The 25,050-nt window shown below is 39.5% G+C and overlaps 1 protein-coding gene across 3 annotated transcripts in view; it reads right to left on the bottom strand.

The window, feature by feature from the left end:
• The window catches only part of LOC124146987 (ADAMTS-like protein 4), a 285,075-nt gene that overhangs the window by 51,845 nt on the left and 208,180 nt on the right, over window positions 1-25,050 (bottom strand). For 2 of the 3 annotated variants that reach the window (XM_048396889.1, XM_048396907.1), the window contains one exon: window positions 9,155-9,362. In XM_048396889.1, coding sequence (XP_048252846.1) covers window positions 9,155-9,362 — 208 coding nt within the window. Of the gene's footprint in view, window positions 1-9,154; window positions 9,363-21,625; window positions 21,714-25,050 lie in introns of those variants that run through there. The other variant, XM_048396924.1, reaches the window with a different exon arrangement.

Genomic DNA, 25,050 nt, shown 5'->3' with positions numbered 1-25,050 from the left:
ACATGGTCAGGGTGTGACATGGTCAGGGTGTGGTGGGGCCAGGGGTGACATGGTCAGGGTGTGGTGGGGTCAGGGGTGACATGGTCAGGGTGTGACATGGTCAGGGTGTGGTGGGGCCAGGGGTGCCATGGTCAGGGTATGGTGGGGTCAAGGGTGACATGGTCAGGGTGTGACTTGGTCAGGGCATGACATCGTCAGGGTGTGACATGGTCAGGGTGTGGTGGGGTCAGGGGTGACATGGTCAGGGTGTGGTGGGGTCAGGGGTGACATGGTCAGGGTGTGGTGGGGTCAGGGGTGACATGGTCAGGGTGTGCCGGGGTTAGGGGTGACATGGTCAGGGTGTGGTGGGGTCAGGGGTGACATGGTCAGGGTGTGACATGGTCAGGGTGTGGTGGGGTCAGGGTGTGACATGGTCAGGGTGTGACATGGTCAGGGCATGACATCGTCAGGGTGTGACATGGTCAGGGTGTGGTGGGGTCAGGGGTGACATGGTCAGGGTGTGACATGGTCAGGGGTGACATGGTCAGGGTGTGGTGGGGTCAGGGTGTGGTTGGGTCAGGGGTGACATGGTCAGGGTGTGACATGGTCAGGGCATGACATCGTCAGGGTGTGACATGGTCAGGGTGTGGTGGGGTCAGGGTGTGGTGGGGTCAGGGGTGACATGGTCAGGGTGTGACATGGTCAGGGTGTGACATGGTCAGGGCATGACATTGTCAGGGTGTGACATGGTCAGGGTGTGGTGGGGTCAGGGTGTGACATGGTCAGGGGTGACATGGTCAGGGTGTGACATGGTCAGGGTGTGACATGGTCAGGGTGTGACATGGTCAGGGGTGACATGGTCAGGGTGTGACATGGTCAGGGTGTGGTGGGGTCAGGGGTGTGACATGGTCAGGGTGTGGAGGGGTCAGGGGTGACATGGTCAGGGTGTGACATGGTCAGGGCATGACATGGTCAGGGTGTGACATGGTCAGGGTGTGGTGGGGTCAGGGGTGACATGGTCAGGGGTGACATGGTCAGGGTGTGACATGGTCAGGGTGTGACATGGTCAGGGGTGACATGGTCAGGGGTGACATGGTCAGGGTGTGACATGGTCAGGGTGTGGTGGGGTCAGGGGTGACATGGTCAGGGTGTGGTGGGGTCAGGGTGTGACATGGTCAGGGTGTGGTGGGGTCAGGGGTGACATGGTCAGGGTGTGACATGGTCAGGGTGTGGTGGGGTCAGGGGTGTGACATGGTCAGGGTGTGGTGGGGTCAGGGGTGACTTGGTCAGGGTGTGGTGGGGTCAGGGGTGACATGGTCAGGGTGTGGTGGGGTCAGGGGTGACATGGTTGGCTGTAATGAAGGTGTGTCAAGGGGCGTTGAGTCTGACAGACAGAGGTATGTGGGTGGTGGTGGTCATTTCACAATGTAGTGCAATACACAGTTGGGACATTCTTCTCAATCACACAGGGCTAACCACTGTGGTGTTTACATGGTAGCGACATGAGTATGTCACACTGAACCAACGAGAAACATAGCAAGGGGATATTTGGATAGATGAACAGAGCGGCTATACGTGAGGTGTGATCCTAACAAAATCGCAACTTGTCATATGCTTACAATTAGGCCCTACTGTTTACACAGAAGACAGTGAAACCTGAAGCTGTCAGTCAGTGTTTGGTGGGTGGGAGTAAATACTGCCCCACTGGTATATTAAGTTTTCATAAGAAAGGCTATAAGAAACAGTAATTATTAGATAAACACATCTTCACAGTGGTCTCATGTTATTCCAGTGTCACAGACAAGGACAGGTGTGGGAGCATCTTCAGTGTTGGAGGTACAGAAGTGTCCAGTGAGGGAGTCACCACACTGGTATTGGCAATATAATAGCATAGAAACATATTACTTAGAAAACCAATTACTCTAGATTTGGATACTATTGAGACAGCCTCGAGGGTCTGGATACATATGAATATACATAGGGTTGTATTGTTACCTCGCTCTCCATATCAGGATCTACATAAATGTAAAGTGTTCTCGCACATGTTCTGTTTGACAATAATTCCTTCTTTAAAATTGGAGGACATAGATCCTTCAGCTGATACACAACATACAAACCAGATATTTCTCTCCTTCAGAAGACTTCAGAAAGATTACATAGCCTAATTCGACTTATCTTTTTCAATGAATATTGAATTGTTTTTTTGACACTAAGGATCAAATAATTTGATATCATCCCACTCATTTTTTAAAATTGTCACTCAGATTGCTAAGATGTTGAGGGTCTTCAATACTTTCTACATCATATTTTCTTACTTTCCACTTCAAAGTCCTGACTGCAGCTATGCGGATGCTGAAATATGTGCAGCAGTTTGTGCATGCTCTGCCATACAAGAATGCTAGCCCGTGATGTTTCAACTGGGGACTTCTCCATGGAGGCATCTCAGGATGAACTTTGGTCTTCATTCTCGCAAGCATATTCATATTTCCCTGGCTGTGAGGGAATCCTGTCCTCTTTGACCAACATAGGCGGTACAAGGTTATCTTATTGATCTGGTTGTCTAAATTAGGAATAGCTCGGTTTTGAATTTCCAGACAGTCTTTTAAGTTAAGACCAGGCGAAAAATACATGTGGTTGTCCACAGATTGTGCAACCATAGTAAGAATATTTCACACACATATCTGAAAAATTGTAACACCCATGTGCAGTGCAAGGATCTAGAAAAATGTTGTAACCTTTCACAAGACTGTACTTAAATGTGAGGAGTTTCAACCACGTCACTTGTTGGCGTAGGAGGGAGATGGTTTGAAGTGTACTGGGTTCAGTGTGTAGGACAGGAGACTGGTCACTGGGAGGCTATGTGGGTAGCAGTCAACCGTTTTTTTCAAATACATGTTTGAATATTTCTGTGTCTGCATCTTAAGGGATCTGTGCTAAGAAAGTGCCCTAAACATGTTAAACCACAATCTGGATGTGAAACACTGATCTTCTGTCTTACTGATACTAGTTGCCTATACCTCCTCAACTTCAAAATACTGACTCCCACAAACACCTACTACTCTTGGAGACCCGTCTGAACCTAACCCCCTGCTGTCCTCCATTCAGCATCTATACAATTCAAAACATCAATGCCAGATAATTATCAGTCTTGACTATTTCCCTAAACAGACTCTATTGGGCACAAAAGGCAAAACAGCAACAGAAACCATACGTAAGGACCACTGACAATCAGTGATGACACCAGGTGTCCATGAAAAGGGCAAGCATGTCCCGCTCTACCGGAAGCACCCGCCACTCACACAATTAGCATAAAAAATGTAAGTTTTTGCTTGTTGCCCCAATGCCGCACCAAGCACCACTTACCCCCTGCAGACAATGGAGTCTGGACCAGACATCCAGTGATTGCAAATCTTGGTCACACAATCCAGTGACACATTTACTGATTTTATTGAAACTAAAATTGATATGTTGACTTTGAATTACTTCTGTTGCATGTAAGTACAGAGATTCTGCTGAAGTAAAGAGGAAACACATCAGAAACACAAATGAAGCACTGGTCTACAGTTTCTACATCAGTCTGATCCATGTGGCCGACACTGCTTGTCTGAACAGAGGAAGAATACCTTCATCAAAAGATGGAACAATAATTACTTGTTTACAGACACCACATGGCTCTCCCTGCCTCTAGGTTCCTTTAATTTCACACCTGCAAGAGCTATGCCTTTGTGAAAAGATTCCAAAAGAATACTTCAGCAGATAAACAGCTATTAAGTGTTGTTCAGTAAAACATGCCTTTGAAGCACCTCCTTCCATTGTCTTTTGTGTGCCATCTGAGCAATGTATGGCAGTATGAATTATACATGTGTGAAAATTTTATCCCATTTTTAACAGTTTGTTTATATCCATTGCTTATACAACCAGGTCATATGAATGGCAGTCCAAGCTCTCGTTTTATTACAAATATATACTTATCTATACCCATGGTCTATCTATGGCACAGTGCATGTTCAGGTGATATGCTTTGACTGGTGTTTGGTTCACTGTGATATTCCCCTTCACCTTCCCCCAATGTTCCTGCTGCCTGGGGAAGTTTTCATATCGTATCATGACATTTTATTAAAAATTGAAAGATGAGGAAAAATATAATGCGTGGCATATCTGATGGATTTAAGTGCACTGAATGTATGCTGTGACCATGGTAGATAACAATACTGTCTCCTGTCATCCCTTGACCATCGTTTTATCATGTATGAGTGAGTGAGTGAGTGAGTGAGTGAGTGAGTGAGTTGGGTTTAACGCCGCTTTTAACATTATTCCAGTTATATCACGGCATGTCAGCTTAATGTGGGAGGAAAGCCTGAAGTGATGCAGGTCTAAGACGTTTACCACTTCGGTGAAACCCACGAGCACGGGTATGGTGCTGACAAACCTAGAAACATAATCGGGGTGAACCGGGATTCGAACCCACAATCATAGGTTTCTGGCGTGTCCAGGGGACGCAACTCTGCACAGCCAATTAGACGACTGGGCCACCCGTGCCCCCTTATCATGTATGACAAGGAGAATGTTTTTGGTGACCGATAAGAACTAACCTGAAGACATGACACATCTACAGATAACAACTTCTTTATTATTTGTAACAACATTCATGGCTATTTCGTGCCCCTTTCTGATGAAGTAGCCTTGAAACATGATCCACTAAAGCTTCCTGTCTTCAAGTTCAATTCATTCAGCTTCTGCTATCGTCACTATTCGACTGAAATACTGCCAATGTGATGTTAAATTTTAACTCATTCTATCACTCTCACTTCTAAATGCCTTTCAAAGACAAGCAAGTCCCCTGTTTCCCTGCATTTGGGGAGAAGGATATCATCAATATTTTCAACTCTTTTAGTAAATATGAAATGTTAATTACCTGTGCTGCTTCAATTGACTATGGGAAACTGAATTTACTCAAATCTTAATATTTGATAATGAAAGCGGACTTGTATTCCCCGAACCGCACTCTCCTGGTCCAGAACATGTCATGTCACTCCAGCCAATCTAAAGCTACAGTGTTGTACAAATTGTCCACATCTAATTGAGAACATTCTAGGGATCATGTGGGATATTTAATTGAATGAAGTTTCTCGATGGTGTAAAACCTGTTTAGCACATGTTGGTAAACGCTGTATTGACACAGGTAGACCTTTGATGTCCAGCATTTGCTCGTCAAGTGTTTTCTGATTCCCACCTGTCATGTGACATGTCTGGTTTCACCCGACAGGAATGTCAGCTTGATTTCTGGACAGCTGACTCAGTGTTTTAGACAATTCAAGTTGTATAAAGTTTCAATCATGTTTCTAGTTGTGCAAGAAGCACCATCAATCTGAAACACTTCAAAAGAAAGAGTTCTGCTTAATCACTGAAACCTAAAACGACCCTGTCAACTGCAGCTGTTGGCTGTATCATTGTGGTATCATGTTTGTATCCTTGTTTGGATCCTTGACTTGTATCATGTTTGTATACTTGTTTGTATCCTTGATTTGTATATTTATATCATGTTTGTATCCTTGTTTGTATCCTTGATTTGTATCATGTTTGTATCCTTGATTTGTATCATGTTTGTATCCTTGTTTGTATCATGTTTGTATCCTTGTTTGTATCCTTGATTTGAATCATGTTTGTATCCTTGTTTGTATCATTGATTTGTATCATGTTTGTATCCTTGTTTGTATCCTTGATTTGTATCATGTTTGTATCCTTGATTTGTATCATGTTTGTATCCTTGTTTGTATCATGTTTGTATCCTTGTTTGTATCCTTGATTTGAATCATGTTTGTATCCTTGTTTGTATCCTTGATTTGTATCATGTTTGTATCCTTGTTTGTATCCTTGTTTGTATCCTTCTTTGTATCCTTGATTTGTATGTTTGTATCATGTTTGCATCCTTGTTTGTATCATGTTTGTATCATGTTTGTATCCTTGATTTGTATCCTTGATTTGTGTTTGTATCATGTTTGTATCCTTGTTGTATCATGTTTGTATCCTTGTTGTATCATGTTTGTATCCTTGTTTGTATCCTTGTTTGTATCATGTTTGTATCATGTTTGTATCCTTGTTTGTATCATGTTTGTATCATGTTTGTATCCTTGATTTGTATCCTTGATTTGTGTTTGTATCATGTTTGTATCCTTGTTGTATCATGTTTGTATCCTTGTTGTATCATGTTTGTATCCTTGTTTGTATCCTTGTTTGTATCATGTTTGTATCATGTTTGTATCATGTTTGTATCCTTGTTGTATCCTTGTTTGTATCCTTGATTTGTATCATGTTTGTGTCCTTGATTTGTATCATGTTTGTATCCTTGTTTGTATCATGTTTGTATCCTTGTTGCATCCTTGTTTGTATCCTTGATTTGAATCATGTTTGTATCCTTGTTTGTATCCTTGATTTGTATCATGTTTGTATCCTTGTTTGTATCCTTGATTTGAATCATGTTTGTATCCTTGTTTGTATCCTTGATTTGTATGTTTGTATCATGTTTGCATCCTTGTTTGTATCCTTGTTTGTATCATGTTTGTATCCTTGTTGTATCATGTTTGTATCCTTGTTGTATCCTTGTTTGTATCCTTGATTTGTATCATGTTTGTATCCTTGTTTGTATCATGTTTGTATCCTTGTTGCATCCTTGTTTGTATCCTTGATTTGAATCATGTTTGTATCCTTGTTTGTATCCTTGATTTGTATCATGTTTGTATCATGTTTGTATCCTTGTTAGTATCCTTGTTTGTATCCTTGATTTGAATCATGTTTGTATCCTTGTTTGTATCCTTGATTTGTATGTTTGTATCATGTTTGCATCCTTGTTTGTATCCTTGTTTGTATCATGTTTGTATCCTTGTTGTATCATGTTTGTATCCTTGTTTGTATCCTTGTTTGTATCATGTTTGTATCATGTTTGAATCCTTGATTTGTATCATGTTTGTATCCTTGTTTGTATCCTTGATTTGTTTCATGTTTGTATCCTTGTTTGTATCATGTTTGTATCCTTGTTTGTATCCTTGATTTGTATCATGTTTGTATCCTTGATTTGTATGTTTGTATGTTTGTATCCTTGATTTGTATCATGTTTGTATCATATTTGTATCCTTGATTTGTATCATGTTTGTATCCTTGTTTGTATCATGTTTGTATCCTTGATTTGTATCATGTTTGTATCCTAGATTTGTATCATGTTTGTACCCTTGTTTGTATCATGTTTGTATCCTTGTTGCATCCTTGTTTGTATCCTTGATTTGAATCATGTTTGTATCCTTGTTTGTATCCTTGATTTGTATCATGTTTGTATCATGTTTGTATCCTTGTTTGTATCCTTGTTTGTATCCTTGATTTGAATCATGTTTGTATCCTTGTTTGTATCCTTGATTTGTATGTTTGTATCATGTTTGCATCCTTGTTTGTATCCTTGTTTGTATCATGTTTGTATCCTTGTTGTATCATGTTTGTATCCTTGTTGTATCCTTGTTTGTATCCTTGATTTGTATCATGTTTGTATCCTTGTTTGTATCATGTTTGTATCCTTGTTGCATCCTTGTTTGTATCCTTGATTTGAATCATGTTTGTATCCTTGTTTGTATCCTTGATTTGTATCATGTTTGTATCATGTTTGTATCCTTGTTAGTATCCTTGTTTGTATCCTTGATTTGAATCATGTTTGTATCCTTGTTTGTATCCTTGATTTGTATGTTTGTATCATGTTTGCATCCTTGTTTGTATCCTTGTTTGTATCATGTTTGTATCCTTGTTGTATCATGTTTGTATCCTTGTTTGTATCCTTGTTTGTATCATGTTTGTATCATGTTTGAATCCTTGATTTGTATCATGTTTGTATCCTTGTTTGTATCCTTGATTTGTTTCATGTTTGTATCCTTGTTTGTATCATGTTTGTATCCTTGTTTGTATCCTTGATTTGTATCATGTTTGTATCCTTGATTTGTATGTTTGTATGTTTGTATCCTTGATTTGTATCATGTTTGTATCATATTTGTATCCTTGATTTGTATCATGTTTGTATCCTTGTTTGTATCATGTTTGTATCCTTGATTTGTATCATGTTTGTATCCTAGATTTGTATCATGTTTGTACCCTTGACTTGTATTATGTTTGTATCATGTTTGTATCCTTGACTTGTATCATGTTTGTATCATGTTTGGCCATGTCAAGGGCGGGATAAATCATCAGGGGGAAAACTGACCCTTCAAATCTCAAGCAAGTACTCAATCCTTATCCGTTTACAGGTATTTATTAAAACCTAAAGGTACAACATTCAATACTTATTGAAGCCCAATAACTACCGATGTACCATTACTTATGATCAGCCCTGCCACCTTTGTGCTCATTGATTACAAATTAGCGCGATGTCCATCAACTGTAAGAGAGACCTTTAACCATCATAAGTATTAATCCTTGAGTAAAATGTCACAAAACAGCTGTTTTTGATATGAGGCTGATGAGCAAATAGTCCTCAACATGATGTAATCTTACACAAACAAAATACAGAACTGTGTGTGATTCTGATCATACAATAACCAACCTCAAGAGGTCAAGGGTCATATGAATGTAGAGAGATTCTGGATGTCCATACACAAGTCATCAGAAGATCCCCTCCTGATTCCAAACAGTAACCAAACACTTGCATGAGGATGCAGGGAAATATTAGGGGTTCCAGTGCCCTTGGCAGGCAAATTTTGAAAAAGTTGTGATAGTGTTCAAAATCTGAGTTTTCTTTAAATTCCTATTTTTGTAAATTTTGCAGAATTTTAAAATTTTAAATTCAAATTGGGAATTTTTCCTATCATTTGCTGCACACTTGGGGCTGGGCTCTGAGCAGGTATCAATACATCCCTGGGATTATCTACATTATAAAGCATACTTAATGTGCAACTGTCTAGAATTCTCGACCACTTCTAAAACAAAAGCTGTTGACCTGTACTTTGGACAGGCTGCTTGTGACAATTTGTCCATAAATTGTCAATAACTTCTGAGTCACCACCATGTTCAGGAACAGATCAGGTACCATTTCACTCTTTGCATGGACCGACATTCACAGATGTCCTCTGGAGGTGAAATGATTGGATGATTGGCGATCATCTAGCTTGGAGATACAAGGTATTGTGTCAAGCAGAATCCTTACCGAGGTAATTCCGGCTCTTGGCCAGCTCAGTGATGTTGATACTGCAGGCCCCGGATGGGATCTTGGTGATGACGTTGTAGCCGTACTTGTCCAGCTGTCGTCGTGTGAAGATGCCGGAGATGATCTGGCATGACTTGCCGTCACCGCCGCAGATGCCACACTGGTCCACACTGGATCCGGACCCTGCGATGCCATCACACCCAATGTCCTGAAACAGAGAACAGACAGTTCTCACAACCATTGTCTGTTTGTTTGTTTGTTTGTTGTTTAATGTCGCACTCAGCAATATTCCAGCTATATGACGGCAGTCCATAAGCAAGTTTGGACCAGACAATCCAGTGATTGACATCATGAGCATCGATCCATGTTATTGGGATACGATGACATGCATCAACCAAGTCAGCAAGCCTGACGACCCGATCAAGCCTCTTACGACAAGCATAGTCCCCTTTTAGGGCAAGCATGGGTTGCTGAAGACCTATTCTACCCCAGGTCTTCACGGAGCCACAACCATTGTAACACCAGGACATCATCAGTCATATGTCAGTGTTAATTCAGTGTGTGAATGTCAATGTTAATTCAGTGTGTGAATGTCAGTGTAAATTCAGTATGTGAATGTCAGTGTTAATTCAGTGTGTGAATGTCAGTGTAAATTCAGTATGTGAATGTCAGTGTTAATTCAGTGTGTGAATGTCAGTGTTAATTCAGTATGTGAATGTCAGTGTTAATTCGGTGTGTTAATGTCAGTGTTAATTCAGTGTGTTAATGTCAGTGTTAATTCAGTGTGTGAATGTCAGTGTAAATTCAGTGTGTGAATGTCAGTGTTAATTCAGTGTGTGAATGTCAGTGTTAATTCAGTGTGTGAATGTCAGTGTTATTTCAGTGTGTGAATGTCAGTGTTACTTCAGTGTGTGAATGTCAGTGTTATTTCAGTGTGTGAATGTCAGTGTTACTTCAGTGTGTGAATGTCAGTGTTAATTCAGTGTGTGAATGTCAGTGTTACTTCAGTGTGTGAATGTCAGTGTTAATTCAGTGTGTGAATGTCAGTGTTACTTCAGTGTGTGAATGCCAACGTTACCTCAGTATGTGAATGTCTGTTAATTCAGTATGTGAATGTCAGTGTTAATTCAGTGTGTGAGTGTCAGTGTTAATTCAGTGTGTGAATGTCAGTGTTAATTCAGTGTGTGAATGTCAGTGTTAATTCAGTGTGTTAATGTCAGTGTTAATTCAGTGTGTTAATGTCAGTGTTAATTCAGTGTGTGAATGTCAGTGTTAATTCAGTGTGTGAATGTCAGTGTTAATTCAGTGTGTTAATGTCAGTGTTAATTCAGTGTGTTAATGTCAGTGTTAATTCAGTGTGTGAATGTCAGTGTTAATTCAGTATATGAATGTCAGTGATAATTCAGTGTGTGAATGTCAGTGTAAATTCAGTATGTGAATGTCAGTGTTAATTCAGTATGTGAATGTCAGTGTAAATTCAGTGTGTGAATGTCAGTGTTAATTCAATATGAGAATCTCTGTTAATTCAGTGTGTGAATGTCAACGTTAATTCAGTATGAGAATCTCTGTTACTTCAGTGTGTGAATGTCAGTGTTACTTCAGTATGTGAATGTCAGTGTTAATTCAGTGTGTGAATGTCAATGTTAATTTAGTTTGTGAATGTCAGTGTTAATTCAGTGTGTGAATGTCAATGTTAATTCAGTGTGTGAATGTCAGTGTTAATTCAGTGTGTGAATGTCAGTGTTAATTCAATATGAGAATCTCTGTTAATTCAGTGTGTGAATGTCAACGTTAATTCAGTATGAGAATCTCTGTTACTTCAGTGTGTGAATGTCAGTGTTACTTCAGTATGTGAATGTCAGTGTTAATTCAGTGTGTGAATGTCAATGTTAATTTAGTTTGTGAATGTCAGTGTTAATTCAGTGTGTGAATGTCAATGTTAATTCAGTGTGTGAATGTCAGTGTTAATTCAGTGTGTGAATGTCAGTGTTAATTCAGTGTGTGAATGTCAATGTTAATTTAGTTTGTGAATGTCAGTGTTAATTCAGTGTGTGAATGTCAGTGTTACTTCAATATGAGAATGTCAGTGTTAATTCAGTGTGTGAATGTCAGTGTTACTTCAATATGAGAATGTCAGTGTTACTTCAATATGAGAATGTCAATGTTAATTTAGTTTGTGAATGTCAGTGTTACTTCAGTATGTGAATGTCAGTGTTAATTCAGTGTGTGAATGTCAGTGTTACTTCAGTATGTGAATGTCAGTGTTAATTCAGTGTGTGAATGTCAGTGTTAATTCAGTGTGTGAATGTCAATGTTAATTCGGTTTGTGAATGTCAGTGTTAATTCAGTGTGTGAATGTCAGTGTTAATTCAGTGTGTGAATGTCAATGTTAATTCAGTGTGTGAATGTCAATGTTTATTCAGTGTGTGAATGTCAGTGTTAATTCAGTGTGTGAATGTCAGTGTTAATTCAGTGTATGAATGTCAATGTTTATTCAGTGTGTGAATGTCAGTGTTAATTCAGTGTGTGAATGTCAATGTTAATTCAGTGTGTGAATGTCAGTGTTAATTCAGTGTGTTAATGTCAGTGTTAATTCAGTGTGTGAATGTCAATGTTACTTCAGTGTGTGAATGTCAGTGTTAATTCAGTGTGTGAATATCAATGTTACTTCAGTGTGTGAATGTCAATGTTAATTCAGTGTGTGAATGTCAGCTAATAACACTACTGAGAGTAAAATAACACTGAAAAAATGCATTTCCTAATTTTATTAAATTAGTCCCAGGTTTTCATATACCTAATCATTTCTATATACAGTGAAACCCTGTTTATCTGGATGGTATTAATCCTAGCAACTTTGTCTGGATCAACACATTTCTGGTTAAAAAAAATTTTCTTGATGAAAACATTTTTGGTTCATTGAATCATGGTTAGTTAATGTCCCTTTGATTACATTTAGTTATTGCCAACAGAAAATGTCCACATTTCTTTTTCTTTTCAGTTTAAACCATGATAATATGAAACCCATGCAGTCTCTGATAAACCAAATGGATTAACAAGAATCCACTGACACGCTGTTCCCAAGAATTTCCTTAAACAAACATCTGTTATCAAATCACCTATCAGACAGAATTAATCTCCAGGAGTAGAAATTCTTTGAACAAATCCCACCCTGCCCGGTGGTCACAACACGCGAATCTATCGTCCCACGTGTAGATGTATCACGTTCTGTCCAAGAGGACACCAAAGTATCTGGAGGATTAAACCTGTTCCTCCAGGACCATGAGGCAGTAGCACCTGTCGGTCAACTCGACACAGGCCGGCAGTCAGGGCCAGGCTGTCCCATCATGTGACTGTCCACTATGTCACAGTCACCGAAGGGGGGGAAGGGGGTTCCCGCGGGGCCAACAGAATTGAGTTTATAAAGCAATGAGATGACCTCCAAAACTCTGACCCAAATGATGAACTATCAGACCTCCATCTTACAAAACTAAAAGGCATTCTAAATATGATTAAAAAAGATTCTGTTTCACATTCCTAGTGTGGTAAACATGAAGAAGAAAGATACAATTGTGACCATCAGATAACATCATGTAAACAACATTTGCTTGTGTTGTGCATTGTTATTTTGATATTTTCAATTTATTTTAATATCAACAACCTTTTTAACACAAAATCTCTCAAAATACTCATATCCCCCACCAATATGACATGTCCCGTTGTGTGCAAGGCAAGAAATATTGTACAGTTTTCAAGATCTGCTCCGGAAAGGAGCACTACTGCCATTTTCAGTCAAAGTCGTTGCCATGGAAACTCGAAAAATAAACTTTTAAAAAATCCCAAACAATCAAATGGCACCATTTCACCACAAGACCTATCTATGTGCCAAGTTTGGTTAAGATATCTCTCATGTTTTTTTAGTTCTGCTCTGGAAACGAAATGTGATGGACGGGCAGGAGAACGGACAGCACACATTCCCATATCCCCCTTCCACTTCGAGGTGGGGATAACTATTGCAAGGTTTGGTTCAGTTCATCAAAGCTTTCCTCTCATGAGGATGCTGAGGGCACAACGTGGAACTGAACACGTTCGTGTCACAAGGAAACACATGGCCCAGTGGGCCATCCAACACCTGTATAACAATATATAGACAACACCAGAGAACAGCCAACTCAAACTCCCCCATCAAATATTGCAAGGAGATGTGGCCGCCGGTGACACTGCAAGGAAATAATTCCTGAGCAGATACCACTTGAGTAAATATCCAGGTAGCTACCGGTTTCCTCGTCTGTCACATCATTCTGCTTCACTGTAGGAAGTGAACCAAGTCACATCAACATTTCCCATATCTCAAAAGACGTGTACCCGAGTCAATATGTTAAACCACATTCACTGAATAATACAGAGTAATTATATATCTTACTTTTTACAAAATAACACAAAGTCATCTTGTCAAAAATGTGTATCTAATTCTACACATTCTCCCTTAATCAGGTGGTAATAATTGAAAGAAATAACAACAATTGCTAGCCTACTGCTATTGGCTGAAGAGACTGCACCTGAAGTGTTTGTTTATTTTCACGATTGTTAAAAAACTTATGTGTGAGCTAATTTGTTGAGTACACTCATGAACAAATAGTGAAAATCCCTTAAAGCTTTGGTGTAGACACATGTGTTTCTTGAGTACTAATTACTAGGCATCAGCGTGCTCCCTGCCTCGTGTTTGCAAATAAACCTTCTAAAACACCAAACATCTCACAAATAACACTTGTGTAAGATTTCAAAGTCTTGTAATTATTCACCCTGTAAGGGAAACCTTACCTAAAAAATCTGGTTAATTAATTTGCATTTTAAGTGAGCTTAAAACAACAGTGATCTCATGCACTGTACCGTTTCTCTCTCTCTCTCTCTCTCTCTCTCTCCCTCCCCTGTAACGGAAACATTACCTAAGAAATCTGGTTAATTAATTTGCATTTAAAGTGAGCTTAAAACAACAGTGATCTTAGGCATTCTCTCTCTTCTCTCTCTCTCTCTCTCTCTCTCTCTCTCTCTCTCTCTCTCTCTCTCTCTCTCTCTCTCTCCTGTAAGGGAAACGTTACCTAAGAAATCTGGTTAATTGTTAGCTTAAAACAACAGTGATCTCAGGCATTGTACTCATACAAAAAGATACAGTGTTGCCAATTACAACAATAGATACAATATATCCCCAAGCAAATAAATATAATATTGAAAATATCTCCTGCCAGAAGTAGATACAAAGTTGACAAGCTCCTCTCCAGCAAGTGGAAAATCTCACCCATCGCAAGTGGATATGTGTCCTGAATACAGTATTTACGTGTTTTTTTTCTCCTAACACAATAACAAACATAATGATATGTACTTGTGACTACACATATTCCCTGAGCAGCCAGTATTGAGGGTCACTGCCTTGTATTGTGCAGCGTATGACAAGATATAATCAACAACTAGGATAAGGATTAGTGAAATGACACTTCAGGAATGGTCAGAATACTCACGTCAGGAATATGATACTGTCCCAAGGACAATGTGCATGAAAGGGGTTGTTATGTGAGTTTGTAGACAATGTCTTGGCTGTAGACAGTGTATAATCAATGAGGTACATTATACACTGTTAACAGCCTGTGTGGATCTCAACCCTGGCTTCAGGAATCTGACATGTGTTATGGAAGCATGTTGTGTATATCATAGCATCCTGTTACTCTTAAGTCAGCAAAGTAGGTTTGTCATGTCACCTGTTTGTTGACTGGCAACATTTGCACTGTTGAAGCTTCAGCTTGTAGGCAGCGTTCGAAATAGACATCAGCCCGTAGGCCCGAGGCCGACAGATTTGTTCTTGGGCTGATAGTTTTTCATTTCATCAGGCCCTTACGGCCTGCAGTTTATTTAACCAAGTTTTTATTTAGCATTACTTAAGTATGGGATAAACATAACTTTCATACTTATAAACAGTGGGATAAGACCTCTCATATGGTGTATGACATGGTGTCACAAAGATATTTTACAAGCTGATAATTTCCTGATAAATGAAAGCTTAATCTATCACCATCAAATCTCTGGGAACTCGGAGTCACAGCAGTACAAGCTTCTGGTTGACCGGTTGTGTTTTGTAACTTATATTGCAAGAGTAGTCTCCCTGCTTCAGCTGATATGTTTGGGCCTACAGTATTTCCACTGGGCCTACAGTATTTCCACTGGGCCTACAGTTTTTGGAATGTGCGGGCCCTTAAGGCTCTCAGTTTACTCTGCTGAGTTTCTGACACTGCTTGTTAGACTCAATTATGTCATTGCTCACAGTGCCAGCCCAGGACATATGAGTGAGTGCTTTATGCTGCTTCAATCACTAATCCAGCTGTGTCATGGACTGTGAGGGACACCAAGAATGGACATGTTCACCTGGTTGCCACCCCTTACAATATATTATACCAGAATTGTTTTGCATTATTTGATGTACTGTAAGAAAAGTTTGAATCCACAACAAATCAACTTCTTACTTTTTAGAATTGCTACCATCTTTTTGCCAACATCGTTTTTCATCTATGACTTCCATGAATGTTTGTATTGTGACTTTGATAAAATTGAAACCTTAGACATGCTAGATATCAAACGAATAGGATTTGCTTGGAAATATGCTGTAAGAATGACGTCATCAGCATCACATCATGAGTCATGTCATGATGTGTCTACACTCTGATAGAATAGTGTTGCATGTCCACAGTTGCAAGAACTACATATATGCATTACATTTGAACTCTTTGTTAAAACATATGCAACTTGTATTTTTCAAAAGGTTATGTTTCAGCTGTACAATGTATATACATTTTTGGGATAATCCAAGCATGGATGTTGACACAAGGTGTGGTTTTACAATTTTTGCCGATCCTTGCATTAAAATCCCGTAAAGCTATATCATTGGGTGTGTCTGGACCGAATCACCGGTAGATTCCAAGAAAACATGTGTACAGCTGAATGCTGTTTCCGGCTTAGTTTATGAGAAAGTACACAAGGTAATCTTAATCCATGGATGTAAAACAATGCATAGCAGAACAAAAAATACAATTTAAATGGTAAATCAACATGTCTGGTGATTTTTTATCTCAAATTATAAATTTGTACTGACCAAGTTTCTTATCACCTGTTCGTGTACTGGAATTCGCTGAAGGTGTAAATTTTTTCTGCGCATAATATTCAATTTTTTCCCCCCAAATACTGAATCTGCTAGAGGGGGGTGCGCACTATACTCAAGAAAATACGGTATGCATTTCAGGTGCTCACTTCGGAAACTAATGGCAACACACTAAAGAGACTGCACAACATCTTTCTTCACATATTCCTTTTCTTAATAAGTTAGAGATAATGAAATATTGAATTATACGTTGTTCAAGGGCAGACAACTTTGAAAACCCTGACCCTACACCACCAAGCACAAGGGCGGAAACGTTTATGAAATTTAAGAACAAAATATTTCACTAAATCATTCCAAGATGACCAACAACTGGCACAAAACTAACTAATTTAAACATAACCAAACAGTGTACAAGATCGAAGCCTACTTTCACAAAGGGATTTCAATTTGTTGAGTGTATCCTCCTGTCCCCCCTCATCCAAAGAATAACTCTGTGGTTATGGAGCAACAGCAAGCCATTGTTGTAGATAGCAAATACACTATTGTGCAAAGCGATCGAGTCTATATCGTCCCGGCAAAACAGTCCTCCACCTGTTTATCATGTACTACGACATATCCAGCCTGTACAATGTTAGGTTTGTCATATCAAGTCATTAACATGCAATCGCCAGTACAAATCCTAGGATGGTTCTCCTGGCTGAGAACAGGCGTGTATTGTTGTCAAAGATAGGGCTTGGACATGGACCCAGTATTCTTCAACTTGTTGTTGAAAGTGTCAGAAAAGTTAAACAAACTTCCCCCAGAACTACAGGTGTGTTTTCAACTCTGTCACTGGGTGACTCATCAGGGATTTCTTTGTTGAGTAAGTCGTCGACTTTTTAGAACCAGAGCATGTGTTGCTTTGAGTGTTGTTTTTTACACAACAACATGTGAATCCTCTTGCAAATATCATGACCTTTTTATGTTTTCAATATTGTAGTGAGTGAGTGAGTATGGCTTTACGCAGCTTTTAGCAGTATTCAAGCAATATCATGGTGGGGGACACCAGAAATGGGTGTCACACATTGTACCCATGTCGAGAATCGAACAGGGGTCTTCGGCATGATGAGCGAACGCTTTAACCACTAGGCTACCTGACCACCCCTTCAATATTGTACAACATGTCAGTATAGTGTGTCAGTACAACATCTCAGTACAATGTGTCAATACAAAGTGTTACTAAAACCAAACATATCCATAGATCAATGTCAGAATTGTCGCAGGAAATATGTCTGATGTCAGAAAATCCGGTAAGATACAAAATCTTCAAATCAAATTGTTCCAGGCAATGAATCTTTCCTATGAAGAACAAGTTTCCTTGTACATGCTCTAGCTTGTACAGCACACAATCAGTAGGAATTAGACCACATTTCTGCAAATAAAATTCCTTAACTTATCTTTGGACAAGGTCCAAATAAAATATTTGGGTCTGGAAACCGATGAATTGGCTTATCTGAGCAAATACTGTAAAATAAATGTGAATGGACATTCTGACAGAAGAAACCAATGACTGATGCCAAGTAAAATGTTTCTTCAAGAATTACATTCAACTGCAGGTCACAGCGGTACCTGCACTTGACTGGCTGTAATAGACAAACCTTGGGGAGAAACTACAAGGCATTCTAGAAATGCACAAAAACATAACCTTATTAACGCACATAAGGGGGTTGGAAATTGGCTTCATCGAGTCAGAGAATGAGTGTTATGACACTATGTGTTATGACATCTTAGCTTGCACAGCTATAGAATACTGGCTTGCAAGTAATTAAATCTGGACAGGACAAACCAGTGATGGACTAATGAACCATGTTGGATTGATGCACACTCACACACACACTGTGACAATCAAGAGGTACAGGGGACCTGTTACACATCATCAAGGGTTCCAGAATAGTGTGTATAAAACAACATTGTGGTGTAAAACAACATTCACTCATGCACCCTTTCCATGAGTGAGTGAGTTGGGTTTAACGCCGCTTTTAACAGTATTCCAGTCATATCACGGTGTGTCAGCTTAATGTGGGAGGAAAGCCCAGAGTGATGCAGGTCTCAGACGTATACCACTTCGGTGAAACCCACGAGCACAGGTACGGTGCTGACAAACCTAGAAACATAATCGGGATGAACCGGGATTCGAACCCACGACCATAGGTTTCTGGCGTGCCCAAGGGACGCAACTCTGCACAGCGAATCGCGGCGCCTTAGACGACTGGGCGACCCGTGCCCCCCCCCTCCCCCTTTCCATGAGAACCCATGAAAGCCTTATTAGAAATATAACATACACTAAATAACATTTATAACAGGGATTACAGTCTTATAAATGCACTAATGTAGAAGCACTATGCGGTTTCTGTAATAACATCTGAGTAAGGCACTAGAAAGACAGTCCTCCTTCCTTACAATGTTATAAATGCACTAGAACTATATAGGCACTAGAAAGACAGTCATCCTTCCTTACAATGTTATAAATGCACTAGAACTATATAGGCACTAGAAAGACAGTCATCCTTCCTTACAATGTTATAAATGCACTAGAACTATATAGGCATCAGAAAGACAGTCATCCTTCCTTACAATGTTCTAAATGCACTAGAACTGTATAGGCATCAGAAAGACAGTCATCCTTCCTTACAATGTTATAAATGACCTAGAACTATATGGGCACTAGAAAGACAGTCATCCTTCCTTTTAATGTTATAAATGCACTAGAACTATATAGGCCCTAGAAAGACAGTCATCCTTCCTTACAATGTTATAAATGCACTAGAACTATATAGGCATCAGAAAGACAGTCATCCTTCCTTACAATGTTATAAATGTCCTAGAACTATAGGGGGACTAGAAAGACAGTCATCCTTCCGTACAATGTTATAAATGACCTAGAACTATATGGGCACTAGAAAGACAGTCATCCTTCTTTACAATGTTATAAATGCACTAGAACTATATGGGCACTAGAAAGACAGTCCTCCTACCTTACAATGTTATAAATGCACTAGAACTACATAGGCACTAGAAAGACAGTCATCCTTCTTTACAATGTTATAAATGCACTAGAACTATATGGGCACTAGAAAGACAGTCATCCTTCCTTACAATGTTATAAATGCACTAGAACTACATAGGCACTAGAAAGACAGTCATCCTTCTTTACAATGTTATAAATGCACTAGAACTATATAGGCACTAGAAAGACAGTCATCCTTCTTACAATGTTATAAATGCACTAGAACGATATAGGCACTAGAAAGACAGTCATCCTTCTTACAATGTTATAAATGCACTAGAACTATATTATTATTTATTATGCATTATATGGGCACTAGAAAGACAGTCACCCTTTCTTACAGGGCTCAGTCCTCTTGACCAATATTTCACGATATAGAAGTGAATTCAAAAAGATATAAAACAAAAAAATGTTGACAAAATGAAGTAATATCTCAACTCAAATAGCATTTAATGAATTACTTCTTGTTCGCAAACAAACACAGGAAATATGGATTTTCCCCTGAATTGACAAGAGTGCTCGTACATTACACTCAAAGCAAATAAACATTCACTTGAGTGAGATCAGGTGATCAACTTGAGACTAGAGTCCTACACAGCACATCCGGCAACTAACATACAACACCTACTTGAAACAGATACAACCTGACAGTGCACACTTGTACTACACAACACCCCAGTATCACCTGGCTGGACTGCCACAATACAGGAATCCTGTTGTAAGCAATTGTTCCCGCTGTGTTTCACAAGATGCACTTATCCCACTACACTTCCTGCATGCACATCATAAGATGCAGTTATTTCACTACACTTCCTACATGCATGACACAAGATGCACTTATTCCACTACACTTCCTGTATGCACAACACAAGATGCAGTTATTTCACTACACTTACTACATGCATGACACAAGATGCACTTATCCCACTACACTTCCTGTATGCATGACAGAAGATGCATTTATTCCACTACATTGTCTGTATGCACAACACAAAATGCACTTATTCCACTACACTTCCTGTATGATGACACAAGATGCATTTATTCCACACTACACTGTATGCACAACACAAGATGCACTTATTCCACTACACTTCCTGTATGCATGACACAAGATGCATTTATTCCACTACACTTCCTGTATGCACAACACAAGATGCACTTATTCTACTACACTTCCTGTATGCATGACACAAGATGCATTTATTCCACTACACTTCCTGTATGCAAGGTTCCAATGTACTTGGTGCATTCATGAAACATTAGTAATGACAATAATGGTGAAAGGGTAACAATTGTGGTGATGAATACTTATAAGAGCTGTGAAGAGTATTGTATAGTCTCACAATACGTCTTTCAATCAATTTCAACCTTGATTTCTAAGTAGATCTACATAACAAAGTTTAAACTTACCAAATTTGATTTTCAGGAAATTAACAACATATCTGAGTCTCATACTTCTACATGACAGGAATCTTTAAAAAGTCACCTCGCTTAAAAAACATTACAACAACAGAGTTTGCAAATGTTTATGAAACAACATGATAAATATGTGTTAACTGAAATACAAATACACAAATATAAAAAAAATATTTGCTGGAAATATACAGAATTAATAGATAATCTGCTTTATTGTTTTCTCAGCTAGCCATTACTTCCACGTTATAGCAGTGAGGGTGTTCAAGAGGCAAGCATCGCGGTGTTGAATGTTCGGCTATTTAGGCCAGGTAACATCAAAGAGAAGGGAACCCTTAAGTCAAATATGACTCCAGCCTGATAAATATGTGTTTAGGAGAGCTGAAAATGAGGTCAGTTACAACTCTAATGCTTTGTTTCATTGTAAGAAAACCCAGGTATTACATTGTTAGAATAAGCATGACATCTGGCATAGCATCCTTAATTCGTTTATGATTGTAATCAATGACACCTTCCACAGATCAAGACCGCACTTGTAAAACACACAAATTCCTACTCTATGATATATAACATACATGTAAAACAGTCACAGTGCATTATTTTACCAAACATTACTTTCAAATGTATGTTTGATAATATATGTGCCAATCTATACTTGATAAGGTAAATTTTCTAGTGTGCATTACCAGTATTTCCAAACAGAATGGATCAACAATTTTTTTAAAAAGTATAAAAAATTAAGTTATAAATTAGGAGGAAATACTTCATTAAATCTTAAACTTGCATTTTCAGTTAAGGAATGACAAAGGATAACTTAAAGAAGACATAAAAAATATATCATGTGAAAAAAAATGCATAAAAAACTCACCAAAATTAAGAGGACAGCTAGGGCAGTTAAGATGGCCATTTGGACAGCCCTGTTAAGAGCGCTAGAGTGTAGTAAACTGTCGGCCGTCACCAACAGCCCAGAGCCAGCAGCAAGCCAGTCAGATACAGGTTAGGCAAGCTAGTTCTCTAGCCAGGCCCCTAAGGTGGCCCACTGTGTCAACAGCGGCTGTAAGACAGGGCTGTACTCCTGTCACATGCTATAAACCCCCACCACATCTGTATGCTTGAGCAGCCAACCACGCTCGGAGACTGGCAATTTTAATGTGATTGATTACAAATAGGTTCACAATACTCTTGGATGTGATTGGTCACTTGGGTATATGCATGTAAACATTGATGTTGCTACTGTCTTGCTGGCGAAGTGATACCCTATCATGTCCATACCCAATCACACACTTCTCTTGGATGTGAGAGACTAATCATGAAGTACTTAAGCTCGTTAATCTGTCTGTTGATGATTAGTATGGCAATAATACACGAAAGATATGTACACTTAAGAAGAAGTTGACAATTGATATATTTTTATCCCTCTGTATGAGCACCTCATGAATTATTTTATTAAGTTTGATCAAGAAACATTAACCTTGATGTTGAATGGACAACTTCATTTGAAATGACTCTCAGTAGTAGAACACGTATTTCAAAGAACTAAAAAACTGGCACTCGTCTGGATCAAAATTATCAATAATTAAAGTATTCCAGTTAAGATAATAAGAGTTAAGAGTCTTAACATTTTAAAAGATAAAGTTTTACTTTTTCAAATTATACCTATTGGAACGTTGACGATTTTCTAAAAAAGGAACATGTGATTAACAGGTGGCTGTTTATTAATGCATGTGTGAGAACCAATGATATTACGTAAAACTTGGACATTGCTGTGTCTTGCATTCCTTATTTGACCAGTCTACGCAGGAAAGTGACAATAAATCTTTCTTGACTGTTCTTATCGTGTAGTGATGCTGATTAATTCTGTTTTAATAAGATTGTGATTGTGTCAGACCCCTGACACATACTCTATCTCAAAACCAGCTATATTAACCATGAAATTTGTATTGATTTATGGCAGAACTGGTATTTACACAATATTAGGGAAGTCTGGCTAGCGGGCAGGGGACTTCATGGCCTTGTTGTGTGAGGCTGGACGACACACCCACAGTCACCACACAGCCAGACTTAGATACCCCGTGCAGAGGAAATGAGTGATAACATCAACTAATTATGTATCCTTATGATAGACACAACTGATGGTAGACACAACCAATGAGAGACACAACCAATGAGAGACAACAGATAATAGACACAACCAATGATAGACACAGCTTATAACAGACACCACCAATGAGAGACACAGCTTATAATAGACACCACCAATGAGAGACAACAAATAATAGACACAACCAATGATAGACACAGCTTATAACAGACACCACCAATGAGAGACAACAGATAATAGACACAACCAATGATAGACACAGCTTATAACAGACACCACCAATGAGAGACACAGCTTATAATAGACACCACCAATGAGAGACAACCAATGAGAAACATCCAATGAGTGACACAACCAATGATAGACACAAACAATGAGATACACAATCAATGAGAGACACAACCAGTGATAGACAACAGACAGCTAACAGAGACAACCGATGACAGAGATAACTGATGTCAGAGACAAGTCATGTCAGAAACAAGTCATGTTAGAGACAAGTCATGTCCGAGACAACTGATGGAGACAACTCATGTCCGAGACAACAGATGACAGAGACCACTGATGTCAGAGACAATTTATGTCCAAGACAACAGATGACAGAGACAACAGATGTCCGAGACCACCGATGTCAGAGACAACTGATGTCAGAGACCGCTCATGTCTGAGACAACAGATGACAGAGACAACAGATGTCCAAGACCACCGATGTCAGAGACAACTGATGTCAGAGACCACTCATGTCTGAGACAACAGATGACAGAGACAACTCATGTCCAAGACCACCGATGTCAGAGACAACTGATGTCAGAGACCACTCATGTCTGAGACAACAGATGACAGAGACAACAGGTGTCCGAGACCACCGATGTAAGAGACAACTGATGTCAGAGACCACTCATGTCTGAGGGAACAGATGTCAGAGACAACAGATGACAGAGACAGCAGATGTACGAGACCACCGATGTAAGAGACAACTGATGTCAGAGACCACTCATGTCTGAGACAACAGATGTCAGAGACAACAGATGACAGAGACCACTGATGTCAGAGACAATTTATGTCCAAGACAACAGATGACAGAGACAACAGATGTCCGAGACCACCGATGTCAGAGACAACTGATGTCAGAGACCGCTCATGTCTGAGACAACAGATGACAGAGACAACAGATGTCCAAGACCACCGATGTCAGAGACAACTGATGTCAGAGACCACTCATGTCTGAGACAACAGATGACAGAGACAACTCATGTCCAAGACCACCGATGTCAGAGACAACTGATGTCAGAGACCACTCATGTCTGAGACAACAGATGACAGAGACAACAGGTGTCCGAGACCACCGATGTAAGAGACAACTGATGTCAGAGACCACTCATGTCTGAGGGAACAGATGTCAGAGACAACAGATGACAGAGACAGCAGATGTACGAGACCACCGATGTAAGAGACAACTGATGTCAGAGACCACTCATGTCTGAGACAACAGATGTCAGAGACAACAGATGACAGAGACAGCAGATGTACGAGACCACCGATGTAAGAGACAACTGATGTCAGAGACCACTCATGTCTGAGACAACAGATGACAGAGACAGCAATGACAGAATAATATCAAAGAATCTCTGTGTACTGTTTCCACACACTCAGCATTCAATGATGTTGAGGCAGATTCCATCCAACTTTTGCCAAATTTAACCAAAGAAAACTTTTAATAATGTAAATTTATGCATTCCCATGTGTGCTGGAATTTGACTTTAAACACATTTTTGCTTCCAACATAAAATGCTTAGACAGGTGGCTGCATATGTTGATGAAACAGATGACCTGATTAATTCCAGCACAGCATACCGGATTATCTCCCTGAAATAGCTCTCGACAGAAACACCAAAACTTGCCAGTTTAGCAGGTCTCATGAGGCAGAAAACACAACTCTGTCCCTCTACCAATTGACCAAACAAAAAACTGTGCCGACTTGCGAGAATGTTGCAGAGGCTTCATTAAATACAAACCACAGGCCAATTGAAAGTCAATGGCGGGCCAACATTACGTGATAAACTACGTTTAGTCAGTGATTGTGTGTCTGTTTGAAGTACGAGATATTTGTGGTGGAGTGTGCAGGGCTTGTTGGGACACACCTCAATGTGATTGGTGTGCACACGTCACATGGTGGGCCGCAAAATATATAT

This window comes from Haliotis rufescens, unplaced genomic scaffold, assembly GCF_023055435.1.
Source record: "Haliotis rufescens isolate VD_foot unplaced genomic scaffold, xgHalRufe1.0.p SCAF_1, whole genome shotgun sequence".
NCBI lineage: Eukaryota > Metazoa > Mollusca > Gastropoda > Lepetellida > Haliotidae > Haliotis > Haliotis rufescens.
The sequence above is the reverse complement of the archived record's forward strand: the minus strand, read 5'-3'. Positions and strand labels throughout refer to the sequence as shown.